This window comes from Chionomys nivalis, chromosome 12, assembly GCF_950005125.1.
Source record: "Chionomys nivalis chromosome 12, mChiNiv1.1, whole genome shotgun sequence".
NCBI lineage: Eukaryota > Metazoa > Chordata > Mammalia > Rodentia > Cricetidae > Chionomys > Chionomys nivalis.
Genome location: NC_080097.1, coordinates 74,884,135 through 74,912,039, shown reverse-complemented (window position 1 = coordinate 74,912,039; position 27,905 = coordinate 74,884,135). Strand labels below are relative to the sequence as shown.

General features: G+C 39.6%; 2 protein-coding genes across 2 annotated transcripts; one reads left to right on the top strand and one right to left on the bottom strand.

The window, feature by feature from the left end:
• The first annotated feature begins 8,538 nt into the window (after window positions 1–8,538).
• LOC130885285 (olfactory receptor 4E1) lies at window positions 8,539–9,474 on the top strand. Its single transcript, XM_057786749.1, has one exon. The coding sequence runs from the start codon at window positions 8,539–8,541 to the stop codon at window positions 9,472–9,474; it is 936 nt and encodes a 311-aa protein (XP_057642732.1).
• Window positions 9,475–13,399: 3,925 nt separating this feature from the next.
• LOC130885281 (olfactory receptor 1509) lies at window positions 13,400–14,326 on the bottom strand. The gene has a single exon (XM_057786746.1). It carries the CDS (start codon window positions 14,324–14,326, stop codon window positions 13,400–13,402), a length of 927 nt encoding a protein of 308 aa, XP_057642729.1.
• Window positions 14,327–27,905: the final 13,579 nt, after the last annotated feature.

The following is a 27,905-nucleotide window of genomic DNA, read 5'->3' as shown; positions in this document are numbered from 1 at the left end:
ACAGACAGGAAGAAGCCAAATTTCTTTTATGAAGCTACAATTACCCTGATACCAAAACCACACAAAGACCCAACCAAGAAAGAGAATTACAGGCCTATATCACTCATGAACATTGAAGCAAAAATTCTCAATAAAATACTGGCAAACTGAATCCAAGAACACATTTGAAAAATTATCCATTATGATCAAGTAGGCTTCATACCAGAGATGCAGGGCTGGTTCAACATATGCAAACCTATCAATGTAATCCACCATGTAAATAAAATGAAAGAAAAACACCATATGATCATTTCATTAGATGCTGAAAAAGCATTCGACAAAATTCAACACCCCTTTATGATAAAGGTCTTGGAGAGATTGGGATACAAGGGTCATACCTAAATATAATAAAAGCTATTTACAGCAAGCCGACAAATAACATTAAATTAAATGGAGAAAAACTCAAAGCCATCCCACTAAAATCAGGAACACGCCAAGGCTGTCCACTCTCTCCATACCTCTTCAATATTGTGCTTGAAGTTCTAGCAATAGCAATAAGACAACATAAGGGGATAAAGGGAATCATATTGGAAAGGAAGAAGTTAAGCTTTCATAATTTGCAGATGATATGATAGTATACATAAGCGACCCCAAAATCTCTACCAAAGAACTCCTACAGCTGAAGAACACCTTTGGTAATGTGGCAGGATACAAGATCAACTCCAAAAAATCAGTTGCCTTCCTATACACTAAGGATAAGGAAGCAGAGAGGGAAATCAGAGAAGTATCACCTTTCATGATAGCCACAAATAGCATAAAATATCTTGGGGTAACTCTGACCAAGGAAGTAAAAGATCTATTTGACAAGAACTTTAAGTCTTTGAAGAAAGAAATTGAAGAGGACTCCAGAAAATGGAAGGATCTCCCTTGTCTTGGATTGGGAGGATCAACATATTAAAAATGGCAATTCTACCAAAAGCAATCTATAGATTCAATGCAATCCCCATCAAGGTCCCATCAAAATTCTTCACAGATCTAGAAACGACAATAGTCAACTTTATATGGAAAAACAAAAAGCCCAGGATAGGCAAAATGATCTTATACAATAAAGGACTGTCTGGAGGCATTACCATCCCTGACATCAAACTCTATTACAGAGCTACAGTATTGAAAACAGCTTGGTACTGGCATAAAAACAGAGAAGTCGACCAATGGAATCAAATAGAAGACCCTTACTTTATCCCACAAACCTATGAACACATGATTTTCAATAAAGGAGCTAAAAGTATACAATGAAAGAAAGAGAGCATTTTCAACAAATTGTGCTGGCAAAACTGGAAGGCAATCTGTAGAAGAATGAAAATAGACCAATATCTATCATCATGCACAAAAATCAAGTCCAAATGGATTAAAGACCTCAATATCAGTCCGAACACACTGAACCTGATTGAAGAGAAAGTGGCAAGTACTCTACAACACATGGGCACAGGAGACCACTTCCTACGTATAACCCCAGCAGCACAGACACTAAGGGCATCGTTGAATAAGTGGGACCTCCTGAGACTGAGAAACTTCTGTAAAGCAAAGGACACTGTCACTAAGACAAAAAGGCAACCCACTGAATGGGAGAAGATCTCCACCAACCCTGCAAATATATAAAGAACTGAAGAAACTAGACCATGAAAGACTAATCAACCCAATTATAAAATGGGGCACTGAGCTGAACAGAAAATTCTCAACAGAAGAAGTTCAAATGGCCAAAAGACACTTAAGATCATGCTCAGTTTCCTTAGTGATCAGGGAAATGCAAATCAAGACAACTTTAAGATACCATCTTACACATGTCAGAATGGCTAAAATCAAAAACACCAATGATAGCCTTTGCTGGAGAGGTTGTGGAGTAAGGGGTACACTCATCCATTGCTGGTGGGAATGCAAACTTGTGCAACCACTTTGGAAAGCAATATGGCAGTTTCTCAGGAAATTCGGGATCAATCTGCCCCTGGACCCAGCAATACCACTCTTGGGAAAATACCCAAGAGATGCCCTATCATACAACAAAAGTAATGCTCAACTAGGTTCATAGCAGCATTGTTTGTAATAGCTAGAACCTGGAAACAACCTAGATGCACTTCAATGGAAGAATGGATGAAGAAAGTATGGAGTATATACATATTAGAGTACTACTCAGCAGTAAAAAACAATGACTTCTTGAATTTTGCACACAAACGGATGGAAATAAAAAACACTATCCTGAGTGAGGTAAGCCAGACCCAAAAAGAGGAACATGAGATGTACTCACTCATATTTGGTTTCTAGCCATAAATAAAGAACATTGAGCCTTTAATTCATGATCCTAGAGAAGATAAATAAGAAGGTGAAGCCAAAGAAAAACATATAAGCATCCTTCTGAATATTAACCTTCATCATGCGATGAAAGGAGACAGAGACAGAGACCCACATTGGAGCACCGGACTGAAATCTCAAGGTCCAAATCAAGAGCAGAAGGAGAGAGAGCACGAGCAAGGAACTCAGGACCACGAGGGGTGTACCCATACACTGAGACAATGGGGGTGTTCTATCAGGAACTCCCCAAGGCCTGCTGGCCCGGGTCTGAAAAAGCATGGGATAAAACCGGACTCGCAGAACATAGCAGACAATGAGGACCACTGAGAACTCAAGAACAATGGCAATGGGTTTTTGATCCTACTGCACGTACTGGCTTTGTGGGAGCCTAGGCAGTTTGGATGCTCACCTTACTAGACCTGGATGGAGGTGGGTGGTCCTTGGACTTCCCACAGAGCAAGGAACCCTGATTGCTCTTTGGGCTGACCAGGGAAGGGGACTTGTTCGGGGGAGGGGGAGGGAAATGGGAGGCGGTGGTGGGGAGGAGGCAGAAATCTTTAATAAATAAATAAATAAAATAAAAATAAAAACATAAGCCCAGAAAAAGAAGAAAGAAGATCTCAGAATGCAAAGCAGTTCTCTCAAAGTGACGGAATTATAATATTACTTTCTTACTTTGTATCTCCACATTTTCAAATCTTCTACAATGCTCATGTCATCTTCAAAATTGAAAAAATAATTTCGGATGGATGAGCTGGTATGCTGAAAAGAATAAAATCATCTTTTCCTCTCCTACAAGTCAAAAAAAGACATTTGCATATGAAGACAAAGATGCCTGGAGGAGGAGAAAGGGTCTGTGAAGGAGGCTGTGCCAGCCGAGCAGTGCCAGTCAAATGGGAACTCAGGGATTTGGAGGCTGTGACGGCTAATCTTGGTTGCCAACTTGACTACATCTGGAATCAGCTAAAACCTAGGCAGCTGGCTACACCTGAGTAACTACCTAGATTGTCTCATTTGAGTTAGGAAGACCCACTCTAAATCTAGGCCATACTTTCTGATGTTGACCCACATAAAAGGACATGGAAGAAGGAAGCCTTTGCTTTTGCCTGCTTGCCCTCACTCTTGCTTGCAAGTTCATCCATCCTGTTGCTGAGGCATTCCTTCACTGGCGTTCTTTGGAATTCCAACATAGACTGAAAATCAGCTAAGACATCCAGCCTGGTGGACTGAACAGCTACCAGATTCTTGACTTTTCTGTCAGGAGACACCGTTGTTAGCCTAGCTGGAGCACAGCCTGTAAGACAGTCGAACAAGTTCCCTTTTAAAACATACACATTCAGGCTGGAGAGGTGGCTCAGTGATTAAGAGCACTGACTGCTCTTCCAGAGGACTTAAGTTCAATATCCAGCACCCATACGCTGACTCACAACCATCTGTACCTCTAATTCCAGGGAATCCTTGGCCATCTTCTAGCCTGTGCGGACACCAGACACTTATAGGTTACAAAGGAATACATGTAGGCAAAACACTCAAATATACAAAATAAAATAAAAATAATTAAAAAATAAAATTATATATAAAAATTTATCAATGTAATCAATAATATAAATAAACTGAAAGAAAAAACTTATGATCATTTAATTAGATTCTGGATTGACAAAATCCAGCACTCCTTCATGATAAAGGTCTTGGAGAGAATAGGAATACAAGGATCATATCTAAATATAACAAAAGCCAACAGCTAACATCAAATTAAATGGCGAGAAGCTCAAAGCCATTCCACTAAAATCAGGAACAAGACAAGGTTGTCCACTCTCTCCATATCTCTTCAATATAGTTCTTGAAATTTTAGCAATAGCAATAAGACAACATAAGACGATCAAGGGGATTCAAGTTGGAAAGGAAGAAGTTGTGACATACTTCTCAAAATTCATAAATCTAGGACTTTTAAAACTTCACCCAGACAGTCTAGTTCTCAGACAAGGCACTTACACTCTCAGAGGACTTAGCAAACTTCATATCCACTCCCCTTCTCATATCTGTGTTCTTATATGAATTAAAGAAGAAGATGCAGAGCCATCCCTACTAATTAGCACTTCACGTGGGATTACTAATTACTACTGGTTAATTTAATTATATACAATATGTCCCAAAAACTTAAGTGTTCAAGATCTATTTTTCATTAAACTCTCTTACCGATAGATGCCAAGGCTATTACATCAGCAGTCACAGAATTAACTTTTCCTAACTAGTAACTTGGCAAGCTGATGTCATTGTTAGGATGTTTCCTTGGCAATAAAACCTGGATATTCAGGTAGAACAACAGCAGTGCAGCAGCTGCCAACCACAGCTGTTTGCTTCCTTTATGATTCTCCTTCAGGACCTAAGAGTTGAAGATTCCATCTGGAACTAATGATAAAACTTACACCTAAAGTGTTCAATAAAGCAGGCAAGATGATTGGGCCACACTGGTGTTCTGGCTGAACTGGTGACATGTGCTTTTTAAATTGTCCTATAAGGTGGTACAACTGTGAAAAGCTCATAGCTCAATCCCTACTCATCATTAGTTGTGAAAAACCACTAGACATACTGCTCTTACATGACATCGTCTGTCACCTGGACACCGTCCTAGGAACTCTTACTGCAGAATTATTTGCATAGTGGAGAAAGGACAATAGATAGATACAAAAGTATGGTTCTGGCAGAAATCCACAAATAGTACCTTCCTGCCGTGACTTACGACCAACTGTGAACAGACTCTCCAGGGAGTTTCTTGGGCTCCAACATTCTTCATAGAAAAAGGTCAATGATCACGCGGTTTCCTGACTATCCAACTTCAATTAAGCCCTTCCTTCTCCTGGAAGACAGTTTTCATTAACTCCAACTACAGTACAAAAGATCCAGGCACTGTTGAGGGCACTGGGAGCATCAGAAAGTGCTCAGGTGAGTTTCCCAGATATTTTCATTTTATTCTTATTTTGCCGTTACTCATACTCTCCTACATTTTCCTGAACTGTGTAGTTCCACAAACCATGTATTTCCAGATTTATTAGCTTATCTTTTGTGTGTATTGTGTGCATATATGTATTCATATGTATGTAGCACGTGAGTACCTCTGGTAAACTTGGAGGTCAGAAGGAGGTATCAGATTTCCTGGAACTGAAGTTAGAGGCACTGGGGTCCACTTCCAGGTCTGCTCACAAGAATCACAAGTGCTCTTAACTGCTGATCCATCTTTCCAGCCCATACTTTTGACACCAGTTATTTGATGTCATTGGACACTACTTTTCCCAAAGCAGTTTTTCCTGTGAGTTCACAGAAGCAGAAGGAAAATGCTGACAGGAGGAAAGGGTTAGTTAAAGTGTGATTATCCCATCTTATGAGGAAGTAGCAGATCTCTGCTTCAGAACAAGTTTCACATGCTTAAATTAATTTAAAATCAACCCTGGATCTTCACATTTCAATTTTAAAACAATAAAAATAGTTGTAAGTCATTAACAAAACAACTGAAATAGTTTTCTGTAATAAAAACTGTGAAATACATGATCTAAGAAAAAATGACAAACTGTAAATTTGATCCATAGTTATATAAAGATGATCCTGTAAATACTAACAAAACACTGGTCTGGTTGAGTTTTCTTAGGTACTAATAGAAAGAATTCTGTCCAAAAAGTATCTTCCTTGCCACAACTCTGATTTGTCAGTGCCTCAATTTGGTAGTACCACCAGTTTTTATTTTGACATGGACAGAAGAAGTGGCCATTATTTGCATAAGGTTGGCTTGATGAGTGACAGGGAATATTAGAAATTGCTGAGAGCAGAGGGGAAGTTTCCCATAAGTGGTATGGGGAAGACTCGTTTATCCAGCAGAGTCTGATCCTGAGGAAAGTTATAAGGCAGACAGCACCGGATGAGGGGACCTGGGAGACAAAGAGAGACAGGCTCCCAGAGTGACCCACCACTGGAGAGCTGGGGCAAAGATGGCAGAGGGGGCAAGCCTGAAAAACAGGACTCTGTAAAGATCACACCCCAAGCTGACTCAGGAAACCTAGGAGAAGAAAGAGGTCATAAAGACACCTCTGCTAAACTTCTCCACCACAGAAATTCAGAGTGATAGAAAAGTGGATGAAGCCTGGGGTAGGAGACCTGAACTCTAGACCTAGCTGTGGCTCCAGTTCTGGTTAACCCTGAGCCTAGTGCTTTCTTCTGTGGGCCTCATTTTTGACATTTGCAACATTTTTAAAAATGTAAACTCTCAGCTCCCTTCAAGAACTAAAATCCTGTGACTCTTATATAGAACATGCAATTGTTATAAAAATAGTAGTGGGGTGGTTTCAGCAACTAAGAGCACTGGCTGCTCTTGCAGAGAACCCAAGTTCTCTTGCTAGTACCCACATGGAAGCTCAAAACCACCTGCAACTCCAGTACCACAAGAATCCAAAGCCCACTTGTGTTTTCCACGGGTGCCAGGCTTGCAACAGGGTACACATAATCATGTGCTGGGAAGACACCATGCACGTATAATAGATAGGTAGAGAGTAGATAGAGAGAAATGATAGATAGATAGATAGATAGATAGATAGATAGATAGATAGATGATAGATAGATAGATGATAGATAGATAGATAGATAGATAGATAGATAGATAGATAGATAGATAGATAATAGGTAGATATCTAAATGATAGATAGATAGATAGATATAGATAGATGATAGATTCATAGATAGATAGATTCATAGATAGATGATAGATAGATAATAGGTAGATATCAAGATGATAGATAGATAGATAGATAGATAGATAGATAGATAGATAGATAGATAGATAGTAGCTATTAGGTAGATATCTAGATGATAGATAGACAATAGATAGATGATAGGTAGATATAGGTAGATATCTAAATGATAGATAGATAGATAGATAGATAGATAGATAGATAGATAGATAGATAGATATAGATATATGATAGATTCATAGATAGATAGATAGATTCATAGATAGATAGATGATTGATAGATAGATAGATAATAGATAGATGATAGATAGATAGATAGATAGATAGATAGATAGATAGATAGATAGATAGATAGATAGATAGATAGATAGATAGATGATAGATGATAGAAGATAGATAGATAGATAGATAGATAGATAGATAGATAGATAGATAGATAGATAGATATAAAAGATAGATACATACATACACACACTTATAATTTTTTAAAATTGCAGTGATACATGGATCAGAGGAAAGCTAATATGAACTAAAAATAAAACAGCTTCTTGGAATTTACTTGTAGAACAGTAAATCAAGCAGCAAAATGAGAATCTGAGGAGCTGGTGTTGCTAAGCCTAGACCTCCAGGTTAAGGGTAAGTTTTAGGGTTTTGTGCACCCTTCTCTAAAGAAATGATCAAAAACCATCACAGCCACATTAACAATTGTCCAGCAGCATGGTGAACTGTTGCAGCCTCTGAAACTGACATCATGGAAATTAAGCTCTCCTCACTCAGGAAAAGCCAACAGGAGAGAAGTGGTCTGGGCTAGTGAAAAGTCCAATCAGTGGAACAACAGCAGAAACCATATTCAAAGGCCAAGTTATGGGCCTTACACAATGCAACTATGTAGAATATGGAGAACCTTCACCCATAATCTGAGCTGCTGTGGTGGCACACACCAGCAAATTTAGTACTAGGAAACTGGAGGCAGAAGGACTAAGAGTTCAAGGACATCCTCAGCTGCACAGCAAGCCTGGGCTATTTGAGACTCTGTCTCCAATACTGGAAATCTAAACACTGATACATTACTACAATAATAGAGAAACACCTTGTTTGAGCTCTTCACTCTTCTTCAGGGTGGTTTTTAATTTCCTAGTTAATCGAGGTTCATGATTTCATTATTCCCACAGTGTGGGTTTAACATGGGTTTAGCATCTAGTGAAGAAGCTGAAAGATGGTTTATTTTTAAGAAACAGACAGGGTGTATAGCTCAGAGGTAAAGAAGCACATAATGTATGTGAGCTGCCATCAAATCCTCAGCACTGTGGAGAGAGGGAGGAGGGATGAAACAGAAAATAAACACAAGATATTTGACCCACATGTTCTAGATAAAGTCACAAATGACCAAGAAATTAAGTGACCAAATGGATGATGCAAATGTTAAATGTTACACTTGTTTCACATGATTTCTTTAAATTTTCAGAGAGTTGAAAGAATGGAAAAGACCATGAACCAAACTTCAGTGATGTCTTTTCGGCTTAGAGGCTTATCTGTAAATCCAAAGGTACAAATGGCTGTGTTTTTCATGTTCCTCACGTTCTATGTTCTAACACTGGTTGGTAACATCCTCATTGTCATAACCATCATATACGACCGCCGGCTCCATACACCCATGTATTTCTTCCTCAGCAATCTGTCCTTTATTGATATCTGCCATTCCACTGTCACTGTACCAAAGATGCTGAGAGACACCTTCTCAGAAGAAAAACTCATCCCTTTCGATGCCTGTGTGGTCCAGATGTTCTTCCTCCACCTCTTTGCCTGCACAGAGATCTTCCTGCTTACTGTCATGGCCTATGATCGGTATGTGGCCATTTGTAAACCCTTGCAGTATATGACCATAATGAACTGGAAGGTGTGTATGCAACTAGCAGGGGCCCTGTGGACAGGGGGAACCATCCATTCCATCTCTCTCACTTCGCTCACCATCAATCTGCCTTACTGTGGTCCTGATGAGATTGACAACTTCTTCTGTGATATACCTCAGGTGATCAAACTGGCTTGCACTGATACTCACATCATTGAGATTCTCATAGTCTCCAACAGTGGGCTGATCTCTGTGGTATGTTTTGTGGTGCTTGTAGTGTCCTACGCAGTCATTCTTGTGAGTCTAAGGCAACAGATCTCTGAGGGCAAGAGGAGAGCGCTGTCTACCTGTGCAGCCCACCTCACCGTGGTCACACTGTTCCTGGGACACTGTATCTTCATTTACTCTCGCCCATCGACCAGCCTTCCAGAAGACAAGGTTGTGTCTGTGTTTTTCACAGCTGTGACTCCTCTGCTGAATCCTATAATCTACACCCTTAGGAATGAGGACATGAAGAATGCATTGAACAAGTTAATCAGGAAGAAAGAAATAAAAGAAAAGTGAAAATACTAAACCCTTAGGATACTTGGTGATCCAAATCAAAGACACAGCTATATATTGTATTTACCAGACAATGACCTGCAACATTGTCTTATGGCCCTATAGCTAACAATCACAGTAACAGCTGTGATTAGTAACATCTTCCACTTTCTAGAAATTGTTACAGGCACTGGGCTCTTACCTAACTCCCTCAACAGAGTAGACTACATGCCAATCTAACTACAAGGGAATAAAAGCTCACACTGAGCAAATAGCATGCTGAAAGCCACCCTGCCACAAAATCACAAAGACAGGACTCAGAGGGCCCGAATGTAGCTTAGGACAGAATGTGTACTCAGCTCATAGCAGGCCCTGGGTTCAATTCCATACTTCACAGAAAAAGGTCACAAGACTGATTTCAAATCAAATCCATCAACCCACTATTGCTCCAAGAACTGGGAGAAAATACCAACTTGAATTCATTATCTCATTTTGCTGCTCCTCCTTTTCAATTAACCAGCACTAAACAACACTTCAGATTTCTGGACTGCCCTCACCTACATATTCATTCTGCTGTTTGCCTAAATGACTTTTCCAATTCAGGTAAATGGAACAAAGGATATTTGGGTATGACCAGTGACAAAGAGAAAGACTGTTACTAATCCTCTTGTGAGTTCATCCAAATCTGCCATCCAGGTAATGAAATGGGAATATTTTATTGTTTCATATTTTACAAATACTTCCTGAGCTCCAATTTTGTGCTGGATTTATAGTTACACATAGAACTATTATATAGATGCTTCTACATGGAGTATACAGTCTGGTACAAAGAAAAAGCAAATACTGAGCAACTAAATGTAGTTATAGACACAACAAGTGCTGTCAAAGATTAGAGCACCATGACCATGCAGGGGAGGTGGGCCCTAAACTGTGCAGACCAGAGAAACCTCTTTGAGGAAGTCACATTTTAGTTGAGGTGTGAAACATGAAAAGGAAACAACCATGGAAAAGAGAAACAGCAAACACTTCCAAAGAGAGTAATGGCAGGTACAAAGATCTCTGATGGAAGAGACAGCTTGTTCCAAGAAGTTATAACCCCCATGGATACAAATTAGAGACTTATTTCTACATGATAGATACCAATGCCTCTGACTATCAGTGCATATAAATGTATACAATGTAAGGTATAATTTGAACTATTATTTTTTAAATCCTTAAACATGAGTTTAGAAGTGATATCTAGACTTTTTCATCACTGCATTTTACACAAAACTTTTGACTTGAGTTTTATAAGAGGATTAACAGATGGACAATATTTTGTACATTTTCATCCACTATAGAGTAAAGGTTTTCACACTTTAATACTTTTTTGGAAAGCTTCTGGTTGACTTATCAGACTGCATCTTCGCCCTATCATTTCAATCTTTTTTTTTTCTTTTTTTGCTTCTTTGTTGCATTTGGTCAGCCCTTCACTCTGTGCCATGTACATCTGTGATGAACCTATGCATCACATACCTGATGCACCACACTGTCTGTTAACTAATTCTCCAGAAAACACTTGGGCATCATTTCTACAAGTTAACAGAATGTCAGTTAATAACATTGGATTCTAACTCCCTTTCAAAATAAATAAAACCCTCCACAGGCATCTCAAACTTTTGGTCTTGTATCTCAAATGCATCATTGAATCTATTCTATAATAGATCAACAAATTCACGAAGTCAGACTCTGAAATTGTGCAAATCTAAGATCCCCTCTTAACTATTTTTATTGGTTGACTTTTCCCAAACAAACTTTAAAACGTTACTGGAAATGTTACCCAGAATGCTGTTTGTGTTCTTATGGTAAGTACCAGCACTAATGTTTGTACTGGTGCTATAACCAACTACTACAATCTAGTGCTCTCTACACCTTAAACATTGCCTTGCTGCTCTATGGTTCAGACATCCAACACACACCACCCTGGCCTACCAGCCCATGTCATCAGGATGGCATGTTTTCTGTAAGCTCAGGTTCCTTTCCCAGTTTCTAGAGGCCATTCGCATTCCAGGTCTTCAAAACAGACCGGGTTGATCCTCCTGGTATCTTTCCTGGTTGCATTTCCCTCTGAGGTCTTCTTTCTTCTCCTATTCATCAACATTTATTACTCTTGTGGAAGACAGGATTCAGTTAGCTGCAAGTACATGGTGGCTCAGGACTATCTGTAATTCCAGCTCAAAAGGATCCAACAATCTCTTCTGGCCTCCACAAGCTCCCAGCACTTGTGGTAGATATACATGCTTGTAGGCAATGATATACTTATGTAAAAATAAATAAATCTTTCCAAAATAAGTAGAAATGGGATTTACAAATGACTCTTCTGTACAACTCTTGGGTGTATACTCAAAAGACTTTATATTGTACTAAAAAGACTCTAGCATATCCATGTTCATTAAGGCTCAACTCACAATACCTAAAAAAGGGAATCAAAACAGATGTTCATGAACAACTGGATTGATAAGAAAAATAAGACATAGATAGATAGATAGATAGATAGATAGATAGATAGATAGATAGATAGATAGAGCAATATTTTCTTCTATTAAATTTTATTTTATTTGGGGGGTTGTTTTAAGGGTGGACATGAAGGTACAGGAAATAAACAGGGTAGAGATGTATAATATGAAAGACACAAAGAATGAATAAAAGTAATAAATATAAAATAAAATATAAGTAAGTAATAGGCTCGTTCATGTTAATAGATTGAGACTGATCATTGGTCAGTTTAACTCTCTCCCACGTTGCCTACAGATGTGATGTGACCCCAGTCTAAATTCCCCTCTGCAGACAGACTTTTCTCAATATGCCCATGAAAATGCATAACAATTTTGAGAAATAACTATGATGGAAGACTCACATATCTTCTCTTTAATCCCACTATAAAACTAAAATAGCCAAAACAGTGTGCTCATGTGTAAGTATAGACTTGTAAGTCAATATAGCAAAATAAAGAACTACAAATCCACACTTGAAAGTCATTTTCAGCATAAGTAATTTAATAATAAAATAGTCATCTCAAATTGTGCCAAATCAAGTCAGTGGATGAATAAAATTAGTCTTAAAACTTATTTCCGGGGCTGGAGAGATGGCTCAGCGGTTAAGAGCACTGACTGCTCTTGCAGAGGACCCGGGTTCGATTCCCAGCACCCACATGCCAGCTCACAACTGTCTGAAAATATAGTTCCACAAGATCTGACACCTTCACATCAATGCACATAAAATGAAGTTAAATAAATCGTTAAAAATTTTTAAAAAAAAAACTTATTTCCTACTAAAGCAAAACCCCAAAGAGATCATATACCGGCCGGGCGGTGGTGGCGCACGCCTTTAATCCCAGCACTCGGGAGGCAGAGGCAGGCGGATCTCTGTGAGTTCGAGACCAGCCTGGTCTACAAGAGCTAGTTCCAGGACAGGCTCCAAAACCACAGAGAAACCCTGTCTCGAAAAACCAAAAAAAAAAAAAAAAAAAAAAAAAAAAAAAAGAGAGAGATCATATACCTAGAATGTAAGCTAAAACTATACAATTTGTAAGATAAAGCAACCAAAAATCTTTGCAACTTTGAGGTAGACAGAGTCCAGTGTGACCGGATAAACCACAAAAAAAAATTAGAATAAATTTTATCAAAATGTTTAACTCTTAATCTGTGTATTTTATTAGGAAAATAAATTTTCAGGACTGCAGAGATGTCTCAGTGTTTAAGAACTACTTGTTACTTCCACATTAAGCGTTCAGCGCTCAGGAGGCAGAGGTAGGTGGAACCCTGTGAGTTCGAGGCCAACTCGGTCTACAAGAGCTAGTTCCAGAACAGGCTCCAAAGCTACAGAGAAACATTGTTTCAAAATAAATAAATAAATAAGGGTGCAGCCACAACTGTTGCTGTCATCACAATGCTCCCCGCACACACAGATTTCATGAGCAAATTCGTCTCTGCCTGAGTTGTTTCATGGCATTTTTCACCTCATCATTCCTCAAAGTGTAAATGAGAGGATTCAACAAAGGGGTGACCGCTGTGTAGAAGACAGAGACCACCTTGTCAATGGAAAAGCTGGAGTCTGGCCGAGTGTAGAGGAAGATACATGGCCCAAAGAACAAGGCAACCACCATGAAGTGGGAGGAACAGGTGGACAGGGCTTTCCGACGACCTTCGGCTGACTGTTTTCGAAGAGAAAACAGGATTACAGTGTAGGAAGTGACCAAGGCTAGAAAGCAGGTGAGGGAGATGGTTCCGCTGTTGGACACGATCAGAATCCCTGTGAGGTACGTGTCTGTGCAGGCCAGCTTGATGACAGGAGGCACATCACAGAAGTAGCTGTCGATAATGTTCGGGCCACAGTAGGGGAGACGAATAGTCAGTACGGTCTGCACAAGCGAATGAACTGTGCTCCCCGCCCACAGTGCAAAGACAAGCTGTACACAGACCTTCATGTTCATCACATTAGGGTAACGCAAAGGAATGCAGATAGCCACGTAACGGTCGTATGCCATGATTGTCAGCAGAAAGATCTCAGCACAAGCAAACAGATGTAGGAAGAAAAGCTGTGTGATGCAGTTGTCGAAAGAAATGCTCTTCCTCTCCAAAAGCAACCCCTCCAGCATCGTGGGCACAGTGACAGATGAGTGGCAGATATCAATGAAGGACAGATTGCTCAGAAAGAAGAACATGGGAGCGTGGAGACGTGGACTAAAGACTATGGTAACAACAATGACAGTGTTCCCCAGAAGAGTTAGTATGTAAGTGACTGTAAATGGTATGAAAAACAGAATCTCCAACACCCAGCTGTCAGTGAGGCCCAGGAAGACAAACTCAGTCACTCTTGTTTGGTTTAGAGCGCCCATCTAATGAGTGTTCCAGAGGATCGGGGTGGAGTAAATTATCCTGAGTAACACAGGAATAAAGTGATTGAAATGACTGTTTTCTTATGAGGCTTAGCATAAATAGGTAAGTTATCCAAAATCCTTACTTTTTATTTATCTGGCTATTTTCAGGTAAATATTATTATTATTATTATTTAGAATAATCCACCAATAGTATCAGATTAGAATTCTAAAACCGTAAAACTCCAACTAAAACTACTCATTATTTGACTTTTGCTATTAAGATAAGCGACCTTCAAAAACTTAACAGTCTTTTGTTTTGTCCAATATGGGGTCCTTTTATGGCCATTAAAATACTATTCATTTTTTACTTGGTTTCTTTTTTATTATTCCAAAGCACTGACTTTAGGAAAACTCTCCTGATTCAATAAAAGCCTGTTTCTTTTTCATAATGATTTTATTATACTGAAAGTAGGAAATTTTAGTTTTATTCTCATTAACTAAACTTTTCTTTAAAACAGGTGATACCAAAAAAAAAAAAAAAACAGGTGATACAATCCTTCAATGTTCCTTCTTCATGAAAGAGTCTACTAAACATTGTGCAGGACACAGAAGAAAATGACTAACAAACTGCCAATATAGGTGGAACTGTCATTGAAACTTCCTGCTTCATGGAAAAGTCTATTGGATGCTAATGGCTTGTGGGCTGAAGATGGATGTCCCAATAGTACAAAAAACTTTGTGTGACTATACCGGTAGCACGATGTCTCTGTAAATTCTAGAGTTTTAAAAGTTGGTTACAATAAAGTTATTGTTTATTTAGGTAAAAAAAATAAATAAATAAAAGTACAGAAGTAATAGAAAGATTGTAAAGACCAGAAGACCAGAAAAACTTGTTAGAAGACAGTTTCACCTAAAAATGATGGGGAAACTTCACCCATGATACGTCAATATGGCTACCTAAAAAAGACCTGAAAAGTACAATACCAATAGACCCACTAACAAGGAAGGGGGAGTTCACAGGACCCAGCCCTAAACAAAGCACTACAGGCAACTAAGGAACACTGAGAGTGGATAGTCTTCCCCAGGGCTGAGCTCTCTATTTGGTTATCAGATAATAAGTGGTTAACCTTAAAATGATATATACAAATAACACTTAACATTCAATAGGCTGAGCAGGTTGCATTTACATACTTATTTATGTATATATTTGTATATAAATATTGTATATATACATATATTACATATATATGATAATAATTAAAGAAAATGAGGCCGTGAATTTGAGAGGGAGCAAGGGATGGTATATGGAAGGGAATAGGAGGAGGAAAAGGAAGGGGGAAAATAACATAATTAGATTTTAATTGTATAAAACTTCTAATTTTTCAAAAAGTAATAACCACATGATTTACCTCTTACAGTACTTTTCAGATGCCTTGTACACTGTAGGTTTCCAAAACCAATTTATTTGTACTAAAATAACTTCTTAGGCATTGTGAATCAATCATTCCCTCACAATAGAACTATTAGGCCACAATTATGATTGTTTAGATTCTGTATTATGACTTTTCTGTCAGGAAATATTACGTACAAATACTATCACATTGCTCCTAATTGTTCCTGCTGGTTAGACAACCATAAGCTATAAGATAATCAGCCCAAATCATCAAAAAATGAAACTGATTCAAATATTTCACTTATGGTAAGGTAATCTCTTACAGTGTCCAAACTGCAGGAAAAGCTAACGGTGGGGGGATAGTTAGCCTAGCACTATCTGAAGCAACCTTACAGTCATGTGATTGGGATGGGGGAGTCTGAATGAATGCAGTGAAGCGTGACTAGACTTGCATCCAGCCCAGGAATGATGATGCCAACTGTTGAGACAGCACCGAGGGGTGGCACTCGACAGAAAATTCCCTCAACATCTTGGTAGATGGTAGTGCTATGTAAGTTAGCAAAAGACAAAGAGAAGATGGGAAAATGACAGAACATACACGACAGAAGAGGAGACTATTCTCTTATTCAAAAAAACCCTTAAAAATTGAAGTAAAAGACAAGGGATCAAATTGAAAATGAGCAAAGAATATAAACACAAAGATCACAGGAAAGGAATCACAAATGAGAAGGATGTCTAAGTGAAAGTCACTCAACTTCAGTGGAAGTTAAAGACTAAAACCAAATACATTTGTTTTTGTCCCATCCACAAAAGCAAGAAAACCTGATTATTCTTTACATAGTGTTACTCAAAGTCAATATTCTTAAAACCTTTTGTGGGAGATAAGTTGGCAGTACCAATGAGAATTTTAATGTCTATCCTTATAGACCAAAGAATCCCATTTTCAAGACTGCATTTCTTTTTTTTTTTCTTTCTTTCTTTTCTTTTTTTTTAAGACTGCATTTCATAGGACTAAGGAAACTGGCAATTAGTAACTAAAGATACATGCTTATTGAAACATTTGTTTGTAGGAGCAAGAAGGGCCAAGGGCATCACAAGAAAACACTCAGAATCAACTCACCTAGTCTCATAAGGGCTCCCAAAGAGTGAGCCCACAACCAGGGAGCCTGCAAGAGACTGACATACGATCTCTGCATGTGTCTGACAGTTGTATAGCTTGCTCCCCCGTGGGACTCCTAACGGTGGGAGCAGGGGCTGTCTCTGACTCTTTCACTGGCTTTTGGAATCCTACTCCTCATACTGGAATGCTTGCCTAGCCTCAATACATGGAGAGGTGCTTAGCCTTATTACAACTTGATATGCCATGATGTGTTGATACCCATAAGAGACCTGCCCTTTCCTGAACAGAAACAGAGTGGACTGGGGGTGGGAACAGAGGGATGTGGGGGGAGGGATTGGAAGGAGAAAAGGGGGGGAAACTGTGACCGACTTTTTAGCAAAACAGCATATTTGAAACAAACAATATTTATCAATACAGAAATAAATGATGCTTCTAAAGTTTCTTAGGTTTTATCTTATCATTTTAGGGGTATGGATGTATGTCTGTGCCTGTGTTGGTGGTGACCACCAAAGAATGTCAGATCTCCTGGGACTGAAGTTACCGACAATTGGGAGCAGCCATGTGGGTGCTAGGAATTGAACTCTGGTCCTACAGAAGAGTAGCTCTTAACTGCTGATCCCTATAAATAAACAATTTTTAGTACAGACACAATGTGGAATACAGTGGAACCATTAATGAATTTGTTTTATGCATAGTAACCTAAGGCGGTGCTTCTCAACATGGCTACAGATCAGAACTACTTAAATTATTTTTATAAATTTTAATGTCCAGGCTCACCTCAAACAATTAGCTCATCTCTCCTGGGTGATTCCAATGTATAGTCACAATCACAAACAACTAATTTCAAAGAAAAGTCAATAGCATATTAAGTGAAAAGAATCTATTATGAACATATTATGAATCTTGAGAAAGAGGAGAGAGAGGGGAAGAAAGGAAGGAAAGAAGGAAGGAAGGGACAAAGAAAGGAATCAAGAGACATTCGTGTATGCATATAGGTACATGTATGTATTTTTAAATGCAAACATATATATTATTTATTTCTATTTGCATGTATTTCTAAAAGAGTAGATGTTGAAGAATACACATTAATTTTAATATTGTTTACTTCTATAAGCATGGCATTGAAAGGAATAGGAAGAATTTTATTAATTTTATGTTATATTCTATAATTATTTACATACTGGGCATGTTTTTAAAATAGAATATTAAAGAAATGTATGGAGAGAAAGTATCCAAAACACAATGACTTCATGAGTTGCCTTGTCTGTGTCTGAGGAATTATGACATGGTTGCATGGTTGTTTCTCTTGCTTTGTGAAACAGTCTCCCTATACTGCTCAGGCTGGCCTGGAACTCCTTTTGTAGCCCAGGGGAGCCTTCAATCTACAGCCTTCCCACGTCAGTCCCATAAGAGCTGGAGTTACAGGCAAGTGCAAAAATATGTAGCTACAATTGTTTCTTTTATAAAGAAATTTGCTTGTGCTGGCCGTCATCTCTGTCATCACTAAAACATAAAGCCACACGGCCATTTTGACTTTTTTGAGTTTTTTTTAATGATACTGGCAACCGAAGCTCCTTAACCTATGAAGCTAGGCAAGCACTCTACCTCTGAATCATATTATCAGCCTATGAGGACTTTCAAATACAGGAAAACTTAGACTTAGTACCTTGAAAAATAAGTATGTGAAATAAGAAATAGTAAATTCAAATTACTGAGTAAAAAAAAATGTTAAGAAATGCCTCTTCGGTTGGGCAGTTGATGGCTCAAGCCTTTAATCCCAACACAGGTGGATCTCTATGAGTTGGAGACCAGTCTGGTCTAGAGAGTGAGTTCCAAGACAGCTAAAACTGTTTCACAGAGAAACCCTGTCTCAAAAACAAACAAACAAAAAAGCCTCTTAGTGGGTGAGGGAAAGATCCCCCTTTACCTCTGGCCCCTCACTCTCTAACTCACAGACAGCTGCAGCACTCAGAAAGCAGGCCCTGCGGCTAACCTGGGCAACACCTTGCAGAGGCACCGGTGAGTTGGCTCGGAGGGTGTGAGAATGGGAGAACTGGCCACACACACACCCCACAGACACACACACACACACACACCACAGACACACACACACCACAAACACACACACCCCACAGACACACACCACAGACACACACACACACCACAAACACACACACGCACACACACACACGCACACACGCGCCTGTGGTGGTGAGAGCAAAGGAAAGATGCGCCCCCACCCCACTGTCCCTACCACCTGTGGTTGGCGACAGAGCTGACCCTCCTCCTAACAAGCCTCGGCGCTAGACAAAGTGGGTCCTGCACCTTCTGGGCAGCACAGTAGAGTTGGACCTGAAGGTGTGTGTAGGTGTTGGATAGCCAACCCTGAGGGCATGAAAGCAGGATAACTAGCCCTGCCTCTTGCTCATGGCTGCATGAGGTAAACTTGTCAAGGCAATACAGGCGAGCTCACCCTGGTGGTGAGGATAGGGGAGAGCTGGCGGGCTGACCAACTCGGCAACTACCCAGACCCAGAACCACGGTAACATCCACGCCGTCTGTGATCTGCTGGAGCACGTGAAGGGGTAGGTCCTGCGGACTCAAATCTGCAGGACCTCCACAACACATCACAACAGAAAATCCAAGAGGACTCCCAGTGAGGGCACAGCATCGATAGTGTGGCAGAAACCAGGGGCCTTGAACCAGACCAATGACTCTTTGTAATGAACACTTGCAAGTAAAAATATATGGAAAAAAAAGGGTTTTCTGTGTTACACTACAGTTTCCATGAAAAGACTGATGTTTTTCCTTTTTTTTATTTTTTTCTCTTAAATTTTATTTAATTCGGGGAAGGGTGTTGCAAAGGCAGAGACAGATATGAAGGAATGAGGAAATGAATGAAATCAAGATTCATGACATGAAAGATACAAAGAATAAATGAAAAGAAAGGTTTTTTAAAAAAAAAATGCCTGTTTAAGGCTACAGTGTAGCCCTGAGGTCAAGTATTCACTTAACATACAGAAGTTCCTATGTCAGCAGAAATGGAAGCAGAAAGAGGGAAGGTGGAAGGAAAGAATTCCTCCATTGATTTAGTAATAGGCCTTTTAAATAAAGAAAATTATTGTTCAGATGTTGTGACACACCCTTGTAATCTTAGCACTGGAGTATGAGAAGGGGGGATCAAACTTTTCAAAGCATGCTAAAAAACAGTGTCATGCTGCTTAAAACACACTAAATGAAAAGTAAGCAGGCAAGCATGCAGTGACCTTATCTAAGGAAGAATAGGCTCTAACCATGCACCCCTTCAAGAAATGAAAATAATTCATTTTTCAGTCCATGCAAAAAAGTAACCTGTCACAAAAAACTCATTAAATATTTCTTACCTAGGAAAAAATTAATATTGCAAATAAAAAACAGTGAAAAGACCAGACTTTGTGGAGACACGATGGCCTGCATAGCAGTAGACATGTATTCTATAATGGAGCAGGAGAAGCAGAGGGGCAGAACCCCCACTGGGCATGGGGAATGTGCCGAGATATGCATAGTGAGGTAGCGGAAGCCAGCTGCCAGCTCACCTGCTCAGCTTTTCCCTTTTGTTGACTGACTCCTCTGTAGAGGTTACTGCACTGCCAGGGATGAACTCTTTGCTTCCACACTCCCACCCTGTGTATGCCTACTGGTGTCTATCATTGTATCAGAGAAACCCAAACTGCCTTTGCCTGTCCTCTGCTGATTGTTTCTATTTGAACATTGCAGGGCCACCTCAGTGAAGACACACTTAGACGGGGCTCCTTTGGCAAAGGGAAGCCTCAGTGTCCATCACAGTAGCCTTCAGGTCTATCTATAAGATGTATAAAATGCTGGGCTGCCAAGACCTTGCTTGAATGAATCCAGTGTGAGAAAATGTCATAACCAATAGAATGTCAGAGGGTAAAAAGAGGCACAGAAGTACTCACAGAAACACCTTAAACTTTTGACGGCTTCCCATTCCTAGTAAAAAAAAGAGTGCAGTAGGTTTCAGAAAAGTTTTGACCTGATTTGTCAGGATTAGAACTCCATCCCATAGCCCACCAGACATAGTCTCCCTGTTTGGCAGTTTGCTGCAGACAACTACGTTAAATTTATTCTTGGTCATTTTACCAGATTGTTTTATTTTTAAGACTGGACTTTTTTACCATATGAGATCACCTGCATGGTGGCCAACCAACACAGTTGAAAGAAGCCTCTGAGAAAGAAAATTGCACTCAGAGAAAACACAGGACTGCCTCCCACTCTGCATGCAGAGAGATGCCTTGACTTCACATCCCACATGCGTGGGTGCACTCCTGGTGAGGCCAGAGAATGGCCCAGGCAGCCTAAGTAAGCCACCAAGCTCAGCTAGTCCTCTGCATCTTCTCTGGAGCATCCCAAAGCTGGTCTTTGAGCTGCCCATCAGAGCACAAAGGAGCGTTTTCCTCTGGGGATGGGACAAGCAAGCAAAGACTAGGTGACCACATGGTAGTAAGGATGTTTCCTCTCTGGAAGATTTTGTCAAGCTCAGCATTCATTCCATGACTCTTTTCTAGGAATTGTGCTAGAGATCCAAACAGGAAGAAGCAAAGGGAAGGGAGAGCGTTGATCCCTCCCTACCCCAAACCCCACAGTCTACTGAGTCTTTCAGGAATCAGAAGAAAGAAGAAGCAAGTGCTACAGCAGAATAGAAAAGGCAACCAATCGTAGCTTCAAGTATCTTGAGGAGTCTAGGATTGTGTTATGTGTTTGTGTACATTCATGCATGTATGGAAATTGAAGAGTGTGCGTGTATGTGTATGTGTGTTTGTGTGTACATTAATGCATAGAGGGAAAGTGAGGAATGTGTGTGTGTGTGTGTAAAGGCGTGCACATGTGCACATGAATGTGAGCACATTTGTAGACTGACACCTTTATAGAAAGCAGCACATTAAAAAAAATATGACCGATTCTGAATAAAGAAAAGGAGATTAAAATCAATTTAAGTTAAAAGTACTCCTGTTAAGCTTCTAAATCACAAACATACAATGTATCAAATAAATACCTGGAAAAGAATCTTGTTCAATGCCGTCACAGTGTAGCCAGGCTCAGACCCACAAAGGACGGCAAGGAGCATTAATGAAGAGCGCTGACACGTGCGAATGTTCTCCAGAATGATCTGGCTGATTCTTATGGTGGTATTAGGTTCTTTCTTTCACTTTTCTCATAATTCCTACAAGAAATAAAACACAAATAGTAAAATATTTTAAATAAATAACTCACCCTGATTTAGTTAACCTGTCTTCTGTGTGAATAACTATATCATTGCAATATTGGTCCTTAGGTTTATTTTTAAAGATTTTTCCTTCTCTAAAAATTCTGAGTTATCCTTTCAAATGCTTTTTTCTTTTTTCTGACCAAGAAAAGGAGCATTAAGGCTCACTTTTCCAGTATCACTTCAAGCAGTGACTAAGCATGACCATCACTAGAGCTTATATTAATACCTCCCAGATTTGTCACTCAAAGGTAAGACATCCTGCACATTTTAGAAGACAAAAAAAAAAAAAAAAAAAAAAAAAAAACTTTATTCTAGGTATTCTATGGCATACTTGATACTAACATTAAGTTTAAATTTTTGTTCTAGGAAAATGTGAGTTGTTAAGGAATCTGTGTCAAATCAAGTCTAGTTAATCTTAGGTTCTTCTGTTGTCCACATGACTTCATAAACACCAAGTGAAGACCTTTTGTGAATTGATATATTTAAAGAATATACTAGGGCATGTTACTTCACTTTATTCTTATTAAGAAAGTAGGAAAAATAACACTTTAATTACTATTACAGCATTATGAATCAATTTGGCTGTGCCATGGAACCTAGATATCTGGTTAGTGACCTAGCTATTGCTGTGATGATATATTTATACATGATTAAAGCTTAAATCAGTAAACTCTGGAGAAGCAGATGTCCTTAACAATGTGGACAGGCCTTAGCCACTCATCAGAAAGCCGTACAAGACTGAGTTTCCAGGCAGAAGGAAAGGTCTTCTCGCTCTCTCTCTCTCCCTCTCTCTCTCCCTCTCTCTCTCTTTCTCTCTCTCTCTCTCTCTTTCTGTGTGTGTGTGTGTGAAGTGTGTACATGTCTCTCTGTCTGTCTCTGTCTATCTGGAGAACTCTGACTAATAGAGTTACCTTTATTGCAATGCTTGCAGTGGCCTTAAAAATGGCAATGTAGGGAAGGATAGAAATACCGCCACTCTGCTCACCCTCACGAGAGATCAGTCCCAGGAAGATGTCTTTATCTCCTTTAAGCCCTGATCAACATCCATTTTAAATAAATAACAACAAATTCTTCATAAAGACGAGGTAGAAAAAAGATAGACTGTAATCAATCAATCTGTTAAACTCTCCGTAAGGCACAAAGCAATAAGCAATTAGTACATCTTTACATATAAGACCTACCAATCTTACCTGTTTAAAATAAATTTTCCCAAACTGACAACAGAAACCATCTATTCAATTCTTCCATTAGTGATTCAGTTATCCTACACTTCAGACATCTAGGATATGAAATCTCAGAACACAGAATCCTGCATTGGGCATATCTCAGGCTTGTAAACTCTGGGGTTTTTATTCATCAAACACAAGATCTTGAAGTGATCATTGAATGGCTCTAGTTGAACTTGCCATCAATGAATGCCCAGGTGCATTATTAAAAGTTTCAAGACTCAATACATTTCCTGTTATTAGTATCACTCATTTAGCAATTTAACAAATGGACCATAAACCCAGTAACTTCTAAATAAGGAAGCATTCCAAAGCCTTTACAGTTTCCATGACATCAGCTTGTGTGGACATGAAAGCATTGCACTGCACACCAGGGATGTAAGGCTGTGTGCAGGTAGAACAGTACCCTTGAATTGGAAGATGTTTTGTAGAACTCCATGTATATAAAATATCCAAACTAGGCAAATCTATAAGTGTTGAAAGTAGATGAATGGTTTCCAGGGGTCAAAAGGATAGAGAAATAAAGTAGCCTGCTAGACAGCGTGTGATTCTTTTTTGAAATATTGAAAATGTTTAAAACTTAGATTTGATTTTATGGTTCCATTAGTATAGTAAAAAACATTGCATTGTGAGTTATAACAATAAGGTTAGTAAACTGAATTATAGGAATCATCTAATTAAAAGCTTGGTTTTTTTGTTGTTGTTCTAATCTACTTTTAAATGTTTTCATTAATTCTTTCAGAATTTTATACATTTGTGTCAGAGCCCACTCAGACAGGAATTAGCAGGGGCTACCTGAGAGGGGGCACAAGGTTATAGGAAATGGCAGATTAAGAGAAATGGAGATTGCAACCTGAACTCTGAAACACAGCAAGCTCCAATACTGAGGGGGCTTAAGAGGTGAGTGAACAGATACATGTCAGGATGCCCCACTCTCTAGGACCTCCCTTATGGGACAAAAACCCTGGCCCCTCCCCCAAGTCCCTTGACTTTTCTAGCCAGCCAGCAGGGAGTTTCCTGTGACTAGGATGACCCCAAACCCAGGGACAGATGGTTTTAGTGCAGATTCTACCAGAACTTCCAAGAAGAGCTAACACCTATACTCCTCAAAGTGGTCCACATAATAGAAACAGAAGGGACATTGCCAAACTCTTTTTATGAGGCTACAGTTACCCTGATACCAAAACCGTAAAAAGACTCAACCAAGAAAGAATTACAGACCAATCTCACTCATGAACATGTATGCAAAAATACTCAATAAAATACTGTCAAACCAAATCCAAGAACACGTCAAAAAAAAAAAAATCATCCATCATGATTAAGTCAGTTTCATCCAGGAGATGCAAGGTTGATTCAACATATAAAAATCTATCAATGTGACCGGTGGCCCGCAGGCCCAAGTGGTGAGTGGAGACATCGGCTTGCAGGCCCGCGCCGCAGAGACACCAGCAGGCAGACTCAGCAGATGCGGGATACTCCAAGCATGAAACAGTGAAGCCCACACTGAGAGCAGATCGCCCCACTACAATTAAATCAAGTAGGTTTTTGGGGGCCCAGCCTGCAGAGTGGTAGGCCTTTTAGTGGTGAGGTCCACGAGTGAATGGGGAGCCTGGTCCTGTCCCTGAAGACCCTCCTGAGTGAGGAGAGTGTTCTTGGCCTACAGCGGGACACAGAAAACGAAGCATGAGCATTACCCGACCCCCCTGACCCCCCCGTTAGTCTGTGAGGGCTGGTACCCTCTGCTGGGGCTGCTCCTCCTCTACTGCGACCTCTCTCTCTGTGACCCATCCCAGCTTGTGCCCAGGGGCCTCCTTTACTCCCTCTAGATTCCATGGGGTCGCAGGATCACCCAGTTTAGCCTGCTTGGGCGCTGGGTCGGGAGCTCGGGGCAGAGGGCAGCAGGAGTTTCTCTGTTTTGGTGACTGGCCTGCAGAGGGGTAGGCCTTTGTTAGTGAGGTTTCTGGTGAATGGGAAGCCTGGCCAGGTCCTGAAGACCCTTCTGAGTGGTGAGAGGGAGCTTGACCCATGGCGGGAGCCAGGAAACAGATCGAGGGAATTTTGTAAGCAGGGCCCCTGGCCAGCAGAAAAACCTGATCCTATTTGAAAAGACCCATTAGACAGCATCGATAGGAGGAGATGGGCAGACGCCAAGGCAAGAAGTCACCCAACAATCTGAAAAACAACATGAAAACACCAGAACCCAATGATCTTACAACACAAGGACTTGAACACCCTAACACAGAAGAGGAAAAAACTGACTTTATGAAAGCAATAGAGTCCCTTAAACAACATGTAAAAAGAGCCCTCATAGAAATGGATGAGAACTATAACAAAAAGTTTGAAGAAATGAGTAAATACGTAAATGATACCCTGGGAAACCAAGAAAAAACGATCATACAGGTAATGGAAACAGTTCAAGAATTGAAAACTGAAATGGAAGCAAGGAAGAAAACACAAACTGAGGACCAACTGGATGTGGAAAATCAAGGTCACCAAGCAGAGTCTACAGAAACAAGCATAATCAATAGAATACAAGAGATAGAAGAAAGAATCTCAGATTCTGAAGACACCATAGAGAAAATAACACACTGACCAAAGAAAACAGCAAAACCAAAAAATTCTCATCACAAAACATTCAGGAAATATGGGACACAATGAAAATAACAAACCTAAGAATAATAGGGATAGAAGAAGGAGAAGAGTCACAGCTCAAAGGCCCAGAAAATATTTTTAACAAAATTATGGAAGAAAACTTTCCCAACATAAAGAAAGATATTCCTTTGAGTATTCAAGAAGCATACAGAACACCAAACAGACTGGATCAAAGAAAAACATCCCCTCGCCATATAATAACCAAAACACAAAATATACAGATTAAAGAAAGAATATTAAGAGCTGCAAAGGAAAAAGGCCAAGTAACTTATAAAGGTAAACCGATCAGACTTACACCTGACTTCTCTATGGAAACCATGAAAGCCAAAAAGTCCTGGATAGAGGTACTGCAGAAACTAAGAGACCATGGATGCAAACCCAAACTACTATACCCAGCCAAGCTATCATTCACTATCAATGGAGAAATCAAGACATTCCAGGACAAGAACAAATTTAAACAATACATAGCCACAAATCCAGCCCTACAGAAAGTAATAGAAGGAAAATCACAGCCCAAGGAATCCAACATTGCCAACACTGCCTACAATAACTCAGGCATCTGGTGATCCTTCAACAGCACAACTCAAAGAAGGGAGACACACAAACTCTACTACCAAAAACAAGAATAACCAGAGTAAACAACCACTGGTCATTAATATCACTTAATATTAATGGTCTCAATTCACCTATAAAAAGGCACAGGCTAAGAGATTGGATATGAAAACAGGATCCAACATTCTGCTGTTTGCAAGAAACACATCTCAACCACAAAGACAGGCATCTACTCAGAGTAAAGGGTTGGGAAAAGGGTTTTCAAGCAAATGGTCCTAAGAAAAAAGCAGGTGTGGCCATACTAATTTCTAGCAAAACTGACTTCAAACTAAAATCACTCAGAAGAGATCGAGATGGACACTTTATACTCATAACAGGAACAATTCATCAGGATGAAGTCTCAATCCTGAATAACTATGACCCTAATATAAAAGCACCCACTTATGTAAAAGAAATATTACTAAAATTCAAGGCAGTCATCAAACCACACACACTAGTAGTAGGAGACTTCAACACACCTCTCTCACCAATGGACAGGTCAAACAGACAGAAACCTAGTAGAGGATAAAGAAATTGTTGGAGGTAATGAAGCAAATGGACTTAACAGACATCTATAGAACACTTCAACCAAATAGGAACATATACATCTTCTTCTCGGCAGCTCATGGAAACCTTCTCGAAAATTGACCACATACTCGGAAACAAAGGAAACCTCCACAGATACAAAAAAAAATCAGTGTCCAGCTGTGTCTTATCAGATCACCACAGATTAAAGTTAGAAGGCAACAACAATGCTACCTCCAGAAAGCCGACAAACTCATGGAAACTGAACAGTCAACTACTAAACCACACCTGGATCAAGGAAGAAATTAAGAAAGAAATTACAATCTTCCTTGAATTTAATGAAAATAAAGAGACAACATACTCAAACCTATGGGACATGATGAAAGCAGTGCTAATAGGAAAGTTAATAGCACTAAGTGCCCACTTAAAGAAAATGGAGAAAGCATACATTGGGGACTTAACAGCACACCTGAGAGCTCTAGAAAAAAAAAGAAGCAGATGCACCCAGGAGGAGTAGAAGACTGGAAATAATCAAACTGAGGGCAGCAATCATCAAAATAGAAACTCAGAAAACAGTCCAAAGAATCAATGAAACAAAAAGTTGGTTCTTGGAGAAAAATCAACAAGATCAACAAACCCCTATCCAAACTAATTAAATGACAGAGAGAGAACATGCAAATAAATAAGAACAGAAATGAAAAGGGGGACATAACCACAGACACAGAGGAAATTCAGAGAATCATTAGATCTTACTACAAAAGCCTGTATGCCACAAAACTGGAAAATGCAAAAGAAATGGACATTGTTTTAGATAAGTACCATAT